At 36.3% G+C, this 17243-nt stretch overlaps 1 protein-coding gene across 1 annotated transcript; it reads right to left on the reverse strand.

Annotated features, from left to right (window-relative positions):
- Window positions 1-7289: 7289 nt before the first annotated feature.
- LOC137729750 (flowering-promoting factor 1) lies at window positions 7290-7610 on the reverse strand. Its single transcript, XM_068468772.1, has one exon. It carries the CDS (start codon window positions 7608-7610, stop codon window positions 7290-7292), a length of 321 nt encoding a protein of 106 aa, XP_068324873.1.
- Window positions 7611-17243: the final 9633 nt, after the last annotated feature.

Below are 17243 nucleotides of genomic sequence, written 5' to 3' on the forward strand. Positions count from 1 at the left end.
CTGGGGGTAGCTTCATGTAAACCTCTTATTCAAGTTCACCATGCAGGAAAGCATTTTTAACATCCATTTGAAAGAGAGGCCATGCATTGTTAATTGCAACCGACAACAATACTCTAACAGTGTTCATTTTTGCCACTGGAGCAAATGTCTCTTTATAATCGACGCCATAGGTTTGTGTAAAACCTCGAGCAACCAAGCGAGCCTTATTCCTTTCGATTGTGCCATCTGAATGAAACTTAGTTTTGTACACCCAACGACTCCCCACTGCCTTCTTTCCTTTTGGAAGTTTCACTATAGTCCATGTGTTATTTTCATGGAGGGCTTGAAGCTCCTCTGCCATAGCATTTCTCCACTCACTGTGAAGATTGGCTTCTTGAAAACTTTGAGGTTCTCGAGCTTCATTAATGGCACTTAAGAATGTAGCAAAAGAAGATGAGACTTTGCTATAATCAATAACATCAGTCACGGGATACCTGGCAGTGTAGGTCACATAATCATGCAACTTGGATGGAAGTTTCCTCTCTTGTGCAGGATTGCGACGAACTGTAGGAGATTGAACTACAGGTATTTGAACAACATCATGGTTGGAAGGATCACTGGAGGGTGCAGTGTGAATCTCTGATGAGGAAGGGTTTTCATCTTCAAGATGTTCCACCGAGTGAAGGTTAACATCATCCGGCACATGATCACTAGGAATGCATGTTGCATCTTCTCCGTTTGGATATGGAAAAGGAAATAAGTCCATCAAATGCTCCCCCTGTCTAGAGTAATCCAGTGATTGTGAGAAGTAAGGAACATGTTCTTCAAATTTAACATCCCTTGAAACAACCATTTTTCTAGTTGTTGAATTATAGCACTTGTAACCTTTTTGGGTAGATGAATAACCTAGAAAGACACATTTGGCAGCCCTTGGGTCTAGCTTGTCACGATTTTGAGTTTGAATGTGAACAAAGCATGTACACCCAAAGACTCTCAAATGGGAAAAGTTGATCTTTCTATTTTTCAAGACCTCATAAGGTGATTTAAAATTCAACACTTTACTAGGCAATCTATTGATGAGATATGCCGCAGTAAGGACTCCTTGAGACCAAAACTTTTTAGGCACATTCATGTGAAACATAAGAGCTCTAGTCTTCTCAAGTAGATCTCTATTCTTCCTCTCGGCCACCCCATTTTGTTGAGGTGTTCCAACACAGCTTGTTTGGTGTAATATACCATGCGTGCTCAAGTAGTGTGAGATGTTATGAGACATATATTCTGTGCCGTTATCTGATCGTAAAATATGAATTTTTGAAGCAAATTGGGTGGCCACAAGTCTATGAAAATCTTGAAAAACTTCCATCACTTCACTTTTAAATTTCAAAAGATACAACCAAGTAATCCTTGTGAAATCATCCACAAAAGTTACAAAATATTTGTATCCATCAAAAGACTCTATAGTTGGTCCCCAAACATCGGAATGCACAATTTCAAAAGGTTTACTAGCCCTAGACAAAGAGGAAGTAAATGGTAATCTAGTAAACTTAGAAAAATGACAAACATCACAAGGACTTGTAACTTTGCACATATTTGGGAACAAGGTGGATAGAACTTTTTCAGAAGGATGTGCTAGGCGTTGGTGCCAAAGTTGTTGTTCTTGAGCTAAGCTTGAAGTGACTTGAAAAACCTTGGGAACTTGAATATGCTTGGAAAGATAGTAGAGACCATTTAAGAAAAATCCTTCACCAATCGTCTTCTTGGTGACTACATCCAGAAAGATCACATTTTTGGGAGAGAAAATGGCAAGACAATTTAATGAGTTTGTGATCTTGCTAACAGATAAAAGTTGAAAAGGGAATGAGGGAACATAAAGAGCCTCAGACTCGACATCACTTGAGATCAAATGTATTTTTCCTTTTCCCACAACCATAGCATTTTTTCCATTGGCAACTGACACTTGGGATGGAATAGAAAATTTTTCAAATTTATGCAAGTTTGTAGACTTGTTAGTCATATGATCAGTGGCTCCAGAATCTATAATCCAATAATCATGCACATTACCAATGTTGAGAGCAGTTGAGAAGGAGTGTAAGATACCTGAGATGTCCCTTTGTACCACGCCTTCATTTCCAGCCAGGAAGCCAGCAAACTGTCCTAGTAGTGCAGTTTGATTGTTGTCACACTGATTTAGTGGTCCTTCACTATCTCCAAGACCTTGTTTCTTGTGAAGAAACATAGCAAACTCGTTGATCAGTGCAGCTGGATTAGTGGTGAACTTCAGTGCTCCATCAGAAGAAGTTGTGGCAACATGATTTGCCTTGTAAGAAGAGTTGCACGAGCCTTTCGAGACACCTTTGTTATCCCTAGGAAACTTTGGTTTTAACTCTGGATGAAGAATCCAGCATCCATCTCTTGAGTGCCCACCAGCATCACAATGGCTACATTTTAAGCCAGTTTTCTTTCCTTTGTAGCCTCTCTCCTCACCAAGTTTTTGGTTAGAGAAGTAAGCCCTAGCTTCTGGTATATTTGCCTTCATGTCCAAGGTCATGACTTTCCTTCGAACCTCTTCTCTTTGAATTGTGGCACACACACTTGAAAAAGAAGGCAGGTCGGGATTCATGAAGATATGACTTCGAAGATCTTCGAATTCAGGACTCAGACTTGCTAGGAGTTGGAATATTTTGTCTTCCTCGGCTCTTTTAGTTAGCACAGCAGCGTCGATGGTGTGTGGTCGATACACATTCAGCTCGTTCCACATAGTGGTCAGCTTTCCAAGATGTTGCACAAATGGCTTCCCTTCCTGTTGCAAACCAGCAATGTCCTTCTTTAACTGAAACACTCTAGCCGCATTGTTCTGATTTCCATACATTTCCTTGAGATTTTTCCAAAGAGTCATGGAGGATTCAGCATAGCTAAAAATTTCTGCAATCTTACGATCCATGGAATTGAGTAGCCACGACATGACCAACTGGTCTTTGCATAGCCAAGCATCATACTCCGGTGAGGTAGTCTCAGGCATTGGAATAGCACCATTAACATAACCAAGCTTTGATCGTCCTCCCAGAGCAAGAGAAACTGCTCTCTCCCATGGAAGATAGTTAAACTCATTTAACAAGACAGAACTAAGACGTTGATTTGGGTTGATATCAATATCTGAGTGTGGTGATGGTGGAGTAGCATGAAAGCCGTCTCCTTCCAAATTTACTAAGCTTTCTTCAGCCATGATTGAAGGACAAGAAGCTCACAAATCTCTCAAGAGAACATCACAGAGACAGGCCGGTTAGGGTCACTGCTCTGATACCATATTGAATTTTGAATGTCTATATTTTGTATTATGTAAAAACAATGTACAAGGGAAGCTCTTATAAATGAGCTTTGGAAGAAAGGAAAAGAAAAACAGAAGCCGAAAGAAAGGGAGGACAAGCAGAAAACATGGAGCATAAAACATGGAAAAGTAAAGGTGAGGAAAACATGGAAAAGTAAAGGTCACCATACACCCATGTTTTCTTCCAATACAGTTGCACGAAATATGGGCTTGTCCCAAAATCCTACTACCTCAGGAAGCAGAGGAAGCAGAGGCGGCTCAGTGATGCCACATTCTTATACCATCTTATGTGATAAGTCATGCATACAATCAAGATGTGGCGAGTCACTCCTGAGTTTGTAGCATATCAGATACGGCTACCAGACACTCCATTCCATTTGCACTCTTAAAGGGAACACATCTAAGTATTGAAATCATCCGTGCCTAAACTTTGAAGATTGAGATGATACTATAGCCAAATGAACTCCATTCTTGATTAAAAAATCAAGCGCTTCGTGAATTGACACCTAACGTGATGACACTCTTTAACGGATAAGGATTGTCTGTCCTCTCACTTTCGATGCCCTCTCGTGTCTTTTTGTTTGTGTGGTCACGGTTAAGTCACGTCAACATTTTATATAACTATTCATTTTTGTCTTATTATCTTTATAAAAAAATAATATAAAATGTTGACGTGGTTTAACCGTAACCACACAAAATATGAGGGCACGAGAAGTGAGAGGGCATACAATCATTATCCCTCTTTAACAACGAGCATCCCCAAATCCGAAGAAAAAAGTCATTTTATATTATGTTTCCTTTTCCTCTCTTGTAGTTTGGTTTTCGTCACTCTCCCTCTCCATTTCTACCTCTCATTCCTTTCCTTTATCATCTGTTGCTGCTGAAAAATTACGAGGCAGATTGCACTACATGATATAAATGGACAGGTCTTTCTTTTCAATATTAATCTTATATCTAATTAGCAAAATAGCAGGAAGAAAGTGACTTAATCATGTGTTGTTTCTGCTGAAAATGATTGCTAGATTGGAGCAATAATTCAAACCAATTTAGGTCATCGAATACTCATAGCATGGAAGAATTTTCTCAATATTTGATCGATCATTTGAGTAATTAAGAGTCGTAAAATCCCCATTTTATCAGATTTCTCAAGTTTGTTGAAAACAAATTTTAATCACTAGCCAAAGGATCAATATCTGCAGATGGCCACATTGGTTAGAACATATATTGGCATCCGACACAGATGCACCCAAGTTTGAATTTAACGTATGAAGTTTAGACTATTTCAAAATTAAATATGGCCTTTTTTTACATTTTCTGTAAGTCTGAGCTCACACTGAATAAATTTGATGAAAAAATTGGTGACTAACACTATTATCTTTTGAATGAATGTGGTTGAAAAGCTTAATTCGATCGCTCAGACGTTCTACAAAAACAAAGAAAGTACAACTGCAGAAGCAGATGTAAAAATCCATACAAAAACAAATAAAGTGCAGAAGCCAATAACAAACCCAATCAAATATGACAATCTGATTGGAGGAAAGAAATGTTGATTAAAGCAATCTGTTGTTTCTTTTACACACAAATTTATAGGTAGTTTAGAAGAATTTAATATTTATTTCTATCGTTTGTAAAAATTAAAATAAAATAAAAACATTAAACTCAATACTTTAGAAACTTTAAAATCCCATTCACTTTGTAATGGGAGGAGAGTGTCAAAAGTAATATCACATCTGCGAGCAAGTTCTGCCACCATTCAATAATTCCAGATCAAATGGCAACAATCTCAAAACCCCTGATCAGGCCCCAGACTTCTGGCCAGGCATAAGGGACAACGGGGGCATAACTGTCACTCTATAACAGCAAAAGACCAAAACCCTAACCCTAATGTGGGGTAGGAGTACAGCCCATATATGTCAGCTTTGTCAACACTGTTAATTTCAGTTGACTCACCATCAACAACAAAAACAGAAGAGGTAGGAAATTCCCAACATTTTACGAGGGATTTTAACAACGATGAAGATTTTTGCAAAATTCTGGACTGTGACTTTGCAAAGCTGAGTGGGGTTGATGTAAACAGTTCGAACAATGCCATAGATACTGAGGATTATGATAAAATGGGTCATATTTTAGTGTTGCCAAAGCAGATGGAAAATAACCAATGTGGAAGTGAATATGGTGGCCAATTTGATTTTGGGTCCAAAGCTAGGAATGATCTTAATATTATGCATGTGATCTAATATTCTAGTAGATAGAATATTAGGTTTCTAACCATGCGTCTTGGGTACAAAACACCCCCTCTCCTAAATTAATATCATACTTACTGACACACTGGTAATTAATTGTAAGCATTTCACTTTGTTAGTGTTTTTTGTTAATCCATTATGCTTAATTTGTAGCTAGCCATGCTTGTGACTTAGTTGATTAACAACCGATATTTAACTTAATTAAATAAGAGAATTCACTTCAGTATCTGGTAATACCTCCTTGTAAGGAAATTGTGTTGGGAAAATTAATGAGTAATGCGGAAGATCAATTTTTAAACCAAAATCTGGAAACTAAATGATATGGTAATATTAATTAACGTGCTTATTTTTTTATTAGTAACACTTTTGATTTGCATATCTGATTTAAAATTTTAATCTCCTAAACATTATCCATCTTACTTTATAATTTTTCAACAAATTAATAACCTTACTATACATAGTAAGTTTGATCTCATCAGTTGTTGCGTGCACAGTGCTGGGAAAACGTCGTATCTTGTTTCTTTAAATTTATTTGGTTACAGTCATAGTCTCTGAAAAAGGCGGTGTGGTCACGCTGCTAAATCTTTGGACCGGTTTTAATTCTCTTTTCTTTTAATTTCCCAGAAAACAACACAAACATCAACTTCGTTTTCTTTGATTAAAAGGCTGTGCCACGTGCACACACAGTCTGTCAAACGAAAAGCTCAAGTGAACCCACAATCTCGTTATGACACGTGGCACGTGACACCTGGCTCGTGATATCTTACTGTGCCATGTTCACGTGACGCCCGTCACATGTTGAGATTTTGATCTTCCTCCACGTTGGGGACCTCACCAAGTCACTTTTATAGAATCCCAATCAAAACCCAATCAACAAATATTGTAAAAGTGCTCGTGTTTTATGATTGGATTGGATTTTGGATAATGTGAAAATAAAATATAGCTTTTCTTTTAGAGTACAACTTTGTGTGGTTGGATTAGAGTATCAATTAGCCTGTTATTTACTTAACATAATTGCATGTTATGAAGAAAATTGTGTATATCTGCTTTTAATTGATTTTCCGAGCTTTTGATCATTCAAAATAATAATCCCGTCCCAAAACTTGAAACAAACATTGTCTGCGATGTTGAAAACAAAGAAAACAAAAGTAATCAAGAACAATGAAAGAAAGAGGTGTTAGAACTTTCCTGGGCTTTTTGTCGGCATGAAGATGAGCAAACGTTGAAGCGAGATGTGACATGCTTTGTAACCAATTAACTTCCTAGAACTTTAATCTTGAATTCAGATTTGATTTAAGTAACTACCACTCGGTCATCTTTTATAAATTCAGCGTTTATATATTTAGCTCAATTCCCTTCTTTTTCACACAATCATATAAGTGTCGTAGTTACCAAACTGCCATCGATCATATATACCTGCGAGCTGTGCTTAAGTATTGTAGTTAACAAAAAGTAAATAGAGTCCATCCATTTTCTTCTTTCAATGATATATACTATTATTATCAGATGATACAAAGCCAAAATATTTTACAAAGCAACCCAATATATCCCAAATAACACAATCACCATGCATGTAGATGTACTCTTTATTACACCCGATGTATACCAGCAAACCCAAAAGCATATCAATCACTAAAAGAACAAAGTAAGCTAGTGATATGAAGAAAAAAGAAAAAGAAATCAACAATATATCAACGAGACTAACACACAACGTTAGGTACCAACTGATGTCATACAGATGTCTACACGTCCCGAACGTGGAAGACGTTGGGGTTTTTAATGACAATATCATACATGTAAACAGAGTTGAACTTGGAGAAGTCCCTGGGGAGAGAGATTAGATCGATCGAAGATCGCTTGTGGAATTGGAAGAGATCGGGATCACCTTCATAGTACCTCTCCCAGCCTAACCCCGTCAATATTTGCTCGAGCATCGAGTAGGACGACACCACCTGCCCACTCGGCAAGTGCACCAAAGCCTTCCTCCTCGAAGATGTCTCGGCCTGCGGATTTTCCACAAGGCGAATCACCCCATTATTCTTGAAAACCCAAACCCCAGACATTTTTTCTTTCTGGTTGCTAGAACTAGGTTTTCTCTGGTGGGCAGTATTGGTTGTAATGTGTTGCTGTTTCTTTGGAGAAAGAGGAGGAGAAGGAAATGGAGTGGGTTGCTGTGAGAAAACAGGTGGTCGGAGGGGGTATATATATATGTGTGTCAAAGGGACAAATAAAAACAAGAGGGAATACTCTATGAGTGGGAGTGAGAAACTGAAAAGGATGGTGATTGTGGGACCTAATGGGATTAAAAACAAGAGGGTGCATGGATGCGCGTAGGGTTTTTTGATTTAGGGCACAAATCATCACCATCAACATCCAATTCCGTGGGGTTGGGGTTTGGAAGAATCTTTGTGTAGCTTAATTGCAAATAATATCTTCTTTTGTTCTCCTTTTTCTCTTTTTATTTTTTGGTGATGGGGAATCTTTGTATACAAATACATGCCACTGTTCATTAATTAAGAAAAGATTCAAAAAGGAAAGTCAATGATGGAAAGAAGCTGCACTCACTTGTATCACGAGATGTCCACGTGAAGGGGGTGGGAGTGACTAGGGGCTGTTATTTCTTGTGTGGATCTTGGGATGTTGGGGGGTTTTCCGACTGAAAGCTCCTGTTTGGGATTATTGTTGTTGGAAAAACGTAGTCATTTATAATTGCTTTTAACCTTAAAAGCTACGTTTTTATTTTGATGTACAATTAAATTATTGATCATTGAACAGTTTGATACAAATTAGAAATTAGTTAACCAATGTTACCATTGTCATCCTTTTAACTTTTACGTGAGAAACTGTCTTTTGTATTCTGTATTAGTTTTTTTTTTTTTTTTTTAATTTTTTTTTAAGGGAGATAACTGGTGGCAAGTCACGGTTATCCACATCTCACAGTTATCCACACCTTCCGGGGGTCGGGAAGACTCACAGAGGCATTTCAACCTCCCTCTAATCACAAGTCTGACTTCCACACCAACAATGGGTTTCGAATCTGAAACCTCCAGTTTTTAGTTTAAAGGAAGCCTTGCAATTCGTCTTTTACCACTGGACCACCAACTCGAGGTTTGTATACTGTATTAGTTGATATAATCAATATTCAATTTTAATGAGCCTCTGAATAGATTAAGTGAATACCCAAAATTGTAGTCATTTTATTTCTATCTTTCTATACATAACCGAAGAATGAAAAAGATTCTTCAAGAGTATTGGGTCCCAGAAGTGCATGATAATTCAAATGTGATTTGGTCTTCCTCAATACTGTTTCAATTTTAATCAAAATATTTTTTTTTTTCTATTTGTTTTATGGTATGACTATAGATGGTAGAGGTGCACGCCTTGAGTTCTTCTTAAACGGATCAAACACACATCTAATTGCTTGCATATTTTATTAAATGCGTCTTCATGTGGTGCTTGAAACTACATTGGTAGAGTGTACACACACACACACATATATATATATATATATGTAGGGAGTTGTTATTAGCACTCCAAAAATCTCATTTGGTACTACAAACTTTCTATAATTAGAAAGAAAAATACAGTTGTGAGGAGTGTAGAATGAGATTTTTGGAGAGCTAATAACAATTCCCTATATATATGTATTTCTGGTAATGCTAGGTAGATCAAATTTGCAAATTATGTGATGTGTCACCAATAGGAAATTAACATTTTAATCAACACTTAATAATCCAATCATCAACCACCACGTCATATAGTTTACAAAATTTGATCTAAATAGTTAGTCTCCCTGATATCCCTTTACTTTCACACTAGGGTTTGACTCTTACTACCCCCTCCCCAATCTTTGGCTTCTTTTGTACCAAAGAGTTCATGTACTAAAAAATTATGTACTAAATTTGCCAATAGGATCTTCTTCGGATCCTCTTTGTGAGGATTCTGGAGATCTGTGAATCGTGTCCATTTATCGTACATCGTGTAGTCAGTTTTTGTCAGGTACTGTTTGTGTTCAATTTTAAATAAAAAAAATTTTAAATGATTTCTGACTGCACGATGTATGATGAACAAATACAATTTACGAATCTCCAGAATTCTCATAGAGAGGATCCGAATTTCTAAATTAGTAGTCTGTTGATATGACCTATATTTTAAAAACAAAAGTAAAGGACCAAGGCTGAGCTTGAATGCATAATCCAAAAACATTCCTTAATGGTTAATAAGTAACTGAAAACATCAAAGTTCGATCCAACTAGGTTTAGGTTTATTCATACATTAAGCGAAAGCAAATGATGAGATACTAAGTACTTTTATTATTGAGATTAGACAGTTGATTATTTTCCCTAATCATTTTTATTGTTAAGATTTCTCCCAAATTCTAAATACCACTCAAATCTAATCACGGACTCGAGATACATATGTCCGTCGAAGTCAATTCATGTATAATTGAGCCCTAAGGTGATGTACTTTGTCATTCAAAAGGACCACTACTTCACCAAGTCTCAATTATCATCGTAAAAAATTCATCGTTTTTCCAGAATGTCTGAATGATCAAACACTTAAAAAAAATGCCCCCATGTTGCCCACATGTCATCACATGGGCTTACATGGTCCTGTAGCCGGAGAGGAGAAAGGAGGGCCTTTGAGCTGCCGTCTTGTCAAATCCATGCTTACTGTTATATGTAGGATATTTTGGAGGTAGAGTTTCTTGACAGAGGTAGATTGTCTGTACTTCTGTTACCGTGATCTTTCTCATCTTTTTTTATTTATGCGATCACGGTTAAGCCACGTCAATATTTTATTTTTCTATTATTTTTTGTCTTATTATCTCTATTAAAAAATTAATATAAAATATTAACGTGACTTAACCGTAACCGCACAAATAGGAGGGGATAGGAAGGGCACGGGTGGGCAGACAATCTACCTCCTTTCTTGACACGTTCAAAAGGACCTGCGAAAAATACGACCACACAGTAAATTTGATCTTCTTCAATGTGAACTTAACAATAACAAGTCAAGAACCAGGCGACAAGAAATCAATTTCAGTGCGAATGTTGGCATCTGCTATCATAATGATGGACTTTATGTTATCTGTTTCTTACTGTTTGCGAATTGGCAAAAAAGGAAAATTTTGTTTGATTAGTCAATATCGAGTTCCTTGTTCATTAGGTAACTTAAAAGACATAGAATAGGGCTGTCATTGTCTATTGCTTCCTTCCTTATTCTGTTTTCTTTCTTTGAAATTAACCAAAAATCTTTGTCAAGTGGTTGATGTTGAATCTAGGAAGAATCTAGGATCAAAACTTCACGTGATTACGTGATACATGGCGAATCTGACAAACTCGATCTACTATATATACACACACAAACAATCCTAATTTATGTGTGTGCATTTGGTTAAAGATGCATGTATATTTAATTCAACAGTTGATCAATTTTAATCTAGTGACACTTAATTTTTATTTTGTAGGAGTATGTATTAAGTTCATTCATAAGCGACAATTTTTAAATTAAAAAAAAAAGTTATTTAACAGTTGATCGGTAACATATTTAATAAGATGTCAAATTTAATGTAACTCATCCACATAATTAGATCACAAAAGTCAAATTAACAGTGGTCCTCGATCAACTTTTGAGTCTGAAAGTTTATATTCTCATGTTCCCCCTCGTGCATGTAGAGAGCATTGCATGCTGGATTTTTGTATGCCTTTAGGCCTCCAAGCCCCTCAAGCGCAATGTCACCTTTGCATGCCTTTAGGCCTCCAAGCCCCTCAAGCGCAATGTCACCTTTGCTTCTGTTTTGTTCCACTTTTTACATTCCCCAAGGTCCTAGTGATATAGACCCCTCCTAACCCCAATACTTCTGAAAAATCTCAAGTGGTACCCAATTCTTTCGATTCCGGTCATTTACATCTTTGTTACCATTTCATTTTTCGTATTATCGATACACTGAAGTTTCCCCTGACCTATTTATAATATATACATACATACATACATACATATATATATATATATGTATGTATTCTTTTTGTTTTTTTTTATTCGAAAATCAGGGTCTCAACACAGAATTTTGTTTGTCTAGAAATTTCGTCCCCATGTCAAGTGGATTGCATCCGGGCTTTAAGCTGTATCGCACGACCTGCAGACTTTATAATGTATTTGCTAATTACTTCAATTTCTTTGTTTCAAGCTCCGACAGTTACTATTTCTTTCAAAGGCATGCAGTCACGAAAGGACATAATTAATGAAATGATATTGAAATTAATTTTAAGCTCCGAAAATTATAGTTATTTTTTTTCCATTTGTCCAAAGATAATATTTGTGTTGTGCTTTTTGTCAAAAGTTCAAAACTATATTGTTTGGTGTCACCACACTCTATAATATATATACACTTTGAATTATCAACCTTAAACTTCATTTTATCCTAGCTCCTACGTACAATAAATAGTAGTGAAAAATGTGTAAGTTGAGGAAATCTTCATGTACATTTCAACGAGGCTGCCCTATATCTTGTTTAATTGTGTTCAATTAAAACTTAATTACTAAAAATACAACCAAGAATTTACTAATTTGTTATATATCAAAGTCTGTAGAATTTCAACCTTTGGTATCTCTTATTATATACATATTCTCTAGTTGTGAGTGTCACATCCCGGCGCGGGGGGGGGGGGGGGGACCACTTCCCGGGCCCGCTCCACCACCGTAGCACAATATTGTCCGCTTTGGGCCCCGACCACACCCTCACGGTTTTGTTTTTGGGAACTCACACGAGAACTTCCCAATGGGTCACCCATCTTGGGAGTGCTCTCGCGTGCTACTCGCTTAACTTCGGAGTTCCCATGGAACCCGAAGCCAGTGAACTCCCAAAAGGCCTCGTGCTAGGTAGGGATGGGAATATACATATAAGGATCACTTCTCTGGGCGATGTGGGATGTCACAATCCACCCCCCTTAGGGGCCCGACGTCCTCGTCAACACACCACGGCCAGGGTTAGGCTCTGATACCAATTGTCACATCCCCGCCCGGGGGGGGGACCACTTCTCGGGCCCGCTCCACCACCGTAGCAGGATATTGTTCGCTTTGGGCCCCGACCACACCCTCACGGTTTTGTTTCTGAGAACTCACACGAGAACTTCCCGATGGGTCACCTGCTCTCGAGCGCTACTCGCTTAACTTCGGAGTTCTCATGGAACTCGAAGCCAGTGAGCTTTCAAAAGGCCTCGTGCTATGTAGGGATGGGAATATACATATAAGGATCACTCCCCTGGGCGATGTGAGATGTCACAGTGAGGATGTGAAGGTAAAAGAATCTCACATCAGTGAAACGAGAAACTTTGCAAGAACTTATAAGAGGTTGGGTTACTTCCCATATCACCAATTAGCTTTATGGTGAAATCTCAACTTTCTTTATGAAATCAAAGTATGTTTGCCCAATTGTGAAGCCCAACGACCACGCATACTCCATCTCACCCCACTCCCCACTTGTTTTGTTCACATGAGTCTCACATCGGTGAAAGGTGAAATCTTGCAAGGGCTTATAAGAAGTTGAATTACTCCTCATATTACCAATTGGTTTTATGATAAACCGGAGGATTCTTGTGTAGTTTTCTTTTTGGCTTTGCCTCATTCTAACGGAAAAAAAAAAAAAAAAAAAAAGAAAAAAAAAACACAAAGAATTGGTGATAAAAAAACGACAATCACCTCTTTCATAGTTTTGTAACAGTATAAAATGATGTGATTGCAAAGTTGGTAGCCTACCTAATACATGAGGACATGAGTATAATTAAGAACCCAATGGCACTTGGACACCTCAAGGTCTTTTTAATAAGTGATTTGGAACCAGAAAAGAGAATCCTTGCCCTACGTGTATATGAAAGGTGTTTTGGATGCCAATTAGTGGTCATTTTCATACATTAGCGATTTGGCAAAGAAGTGTTTGGCTCTTGGAGAACAACTGTAGCAGTAGCACACCATGATTTTCCATATATTCCATATTCTTTTTGTCATTCTTTCGACTTTTCCATACATAATATTTTTTCACATTTCTTTGCGCACAAATATTAGGTTTTTGGTGGGGGCGCCGAAGATTCCATAACATATGTACACCACAAACTTTATGCAACATGCTTAGCTTTTCATACATATCTCATTTGAAGTGAGAATCAAGGGAAAGGTAGCTTCCACACTCGTCACTACCTTTTTATATCCAAATAAAAGAGAAAAATAGGATAACACTTGCATCCGTGAGAGGGGAATGCACATATCCTACTTATATACTCACCGTACAACTTTTATAATCTGAACCTTTGAATTTCATAATGTTCATTTGAAGATCATTCCTACCAAAATCATTTGAACCAAAGATCATCTAGTCAACTAAATGTATGAAATAAATGGACGGTGTGAGTACTAGGTAACACATTCATGATAAATTGTCGATCTGTTTGATCTATTTGAAAACTAAACGATCTCTAATTCAAATGATTGTTGTTGTTGGGATGATTTTCAAATAATGATTAAAAAATTGAACAACTTTGATTATAAAAGTTCTATGGTGAAAATACATTGTTTGCTAGGGATGAGATTTGTATACTGCTTCTATGAAAGGAGGATGCTAATATATTCAGAAAGATACATGCACTCAAGAATAATTAGTACTCCAAAATAATTTTGTGGATTGTAATAATCTTAAAACCATATCTACATTTAATTGGCCAAAGTCTAATCGTTCAAGCTATAGAACAGTGTTGAATGACGTTTGGTTTAATTAGCTTAACAGAAACTTGTCGAGGCATGTTTGATAATGAAAAAAGTTGAGGTTTTACCATAAAAGTTAATTCGTAATATGTATGGGGAGTGACCCAATTACTTATTATCACATGTAAAGTCTCCTCTTTTCCCATTATGAGTTTAATACTCTCAACATGTCATCTGTTAAATTTTCAAGCCTGGCACGTGAACACTATACAAATCGGGTGACGTAGAGCACGTGTGAATGTTGGGCTTCACATATGGGACAACTTGCTCTGATTTCATGAAAATGTTAAGGTTCCTCTATAAAACTAATTGACAATATAGAAAGTAGTCTAATTATGTATAGGCACATGCAAGGTCCGTTCTTTCTCTAATGTAAAATTAATACTCTCATTATATATAACCATTTTGTTCTGCTTTTTCTGTCATCAACCATTTATGAGTTGCGCAAGATTTTTTATTTTTGTTGCCTTATGGGGATTTATTGGTTCGTCCTTTCTTGCGGGATTTGAACTCCACAAGCTTATAACATAATTCATGAACTAGAATAATATTTGACGAAGCAGTACTAACTTTACACAACCCTAATGGCAGAACTTATATTCCTAATGGTGATATAATACATACATACATACATATATATATATATATATATATATAGACACACACACACACACCTCGAAAGCTAAACTTATTATAATTAGGAGGATAATCGAGTTTGCGATCTTCAAATAAAGCTTGTCTTTTTCTAGAAATCAGATACTAATTCCCATCTAAAAGAGCAAATAGATTGCAATGAGAATAAATTAGATACTAATTCAACAGTAATAGAGCATTTAATTTATAATAATTAAACTTCCAATGATAATATTTAAGAGAAACAGTGTATGGTACGCATTGAATCGAATATGAGCCAAAACTTCGTATAGTGGATAGGGCACCTACTAACCCAACGTGAAGAGGATAATTTAGTGCGATGTCACCAAAGTGAACGTATCAAGATCATTATCTAATTTAAGGAAAATACTAGGCACTTAGGTATCAAATTTGTACATCAAATGATCGATTTGGCACCAATCAAATTTGTGTTTTAATTCAAGTTGGATTTTTTTGGTAATAAAAAAAATTTATAGTATATAATGTACCACATCATTTAGTACATAAATTTGGTGTATGTAGCACCACCCTTAATTTAACATGGGTAATGCTAGCAACTTTTATTTTTGTAACAATGCTGGCAACTTAATTCTCACTTATATTTTCTTATTCTACTTCTTTGACCCTTTTCTATCATACAATGTTACCTAATGATTTGAGACGCTTTACCGTAATGGCGAAAAGCAATCATGTCTATACACTCTGGTGCATGTTCGATCCCTATCGATACCTATCTCCCATAACTCTAACACACTAACGCTACTGTTTGTAAAAAAAAAAAAAAAAAAGATTAAAATTTGACATTGATGCTAATCAAATGGTAAAACGATTTCTAATTTGGTTACTTTTTGGCAAAGCTGATCTTTAAAGGGTGGCCTTGAAATTATACAGTTCCATCATCAAACATTACATGATAAAAATGATAGTCGAGAGGTAAAACAAGAAGATATGAGTGAGAAAGTTGCTAAGTTACTAACATCCTTATTCAATTTATAGCCAATCACTTTAAGTTGATGCTTAATTAAAAGCAATTATATCGACTGTATAATATAAGAAATTTAACATACATACGTATGTATATGAGTGTATATAACTGTTTTACAAGAACTTACGATGGCAAGTACCTTTTGCAATTCCATGCATGCTGGTGGATTAGCAAGTTTAATTCTACGATAAACTCAAGGGTCGTTGTTTTGTCCATAACCCTAAATTAATCCACATGGCCCAAATGGCCCAATATAACCATAACCCTAGATTTAATTCACAAACCTAAATCATAATTATAACCACGAATCTAGTCATGAAGAACGTGTAGAACAAAAACGGATCAGGAAAAAAAAATCAATATCTAATGATCCAATGTGTATATAGTGAGGATTTATTAACTTTGATTTTGCCTTGTAATGTATAATATGTAAAAGTGTTTAACATGCTGAAATTAGGGTTATGACGTTGTGTTGAATATGAAGTGAAATCACTCGAAAAGCCAAATTCTTAACATCTTCCACCTAGTTACCCCAGAGTAGTCAGTAATATGGAGTCATGAAAGTTTTCTTTTTGAATACATCAATATTTTTACACTAGAGGAGGGGGAGTTCGGCTATGATACACATTGGGCATCTTAATTTGGTTGCAAATTCTCCATCCATGAAATTCGAACCTAAGACCTCTCACTTCTAAGCAAAGAGGAATATCACCAGATCGTAGTACCGAGTGGCTAGTCATGAAAGTTATTTACCATGTCTTTGTGATGACTTACGACTTGTGAGAAATTAACCATGACAATATATGTGAAACAGTTATTAATTAAAAGAAGGATCGATTAATAAAAAAAAATCCAGCATCATAGGGGTTAATTTACAACTTCAACCAATTTAAGTAGAGATTTTTACGTGTGTTTGGAACACGGGCACATACGCCATATATGTCATTATAATAGTGAAGGGACATTTGAAAAAAAAAAAACTTTCCTCCGATTGTATAGTAACCTAGGCGTACTACCCCATATTCCGAACGCATTGAAAATCTCTCCCATTTAAGAAACAAAGTCCCTCTTTGAAAAAAAAAAAAATTTATGAAAAAAATATATATGAAGCATCTTTTTGTGTTTGTTTCTAAAGTAATGCTACTCTTACCACATTTTTATACTACATTTGTACCACCTCTCTAATAGAGGTAGGGTCTACCAAAAACATGTGAGTTACATCTTTAATAGAAAAGTGGTACAATTATGGTATCGAAAATGTAATAAGAATAGCATTTTTGTTTTTCCAGCTTTTCCAAAA

The sequence above is a fragment of the Pyrus communis genome, chromosome 1 (genome assembly GCF_963583255.1).
Source record: "Pyrus communis chromosome 1, drPyrComm1.1, whole genome shotgun sequence".
NCBI classification, from domain to species: Eukaryota; Viridiplantae; Streptophyta; class Magnoliopsida; order Rosales; family Rosaceae; genus Pyrus; species Pyrus communis.

Excerpts from the sequence above, each read along its gene's own strand:
- LOC137729750 (XM_068468772.1), bottom strand. The coding sequence starts at position 7,610 with ATGTCTGGGGTTTGGGTTTTCAAGAATAATGGGGTGATTCGCCTTGTG.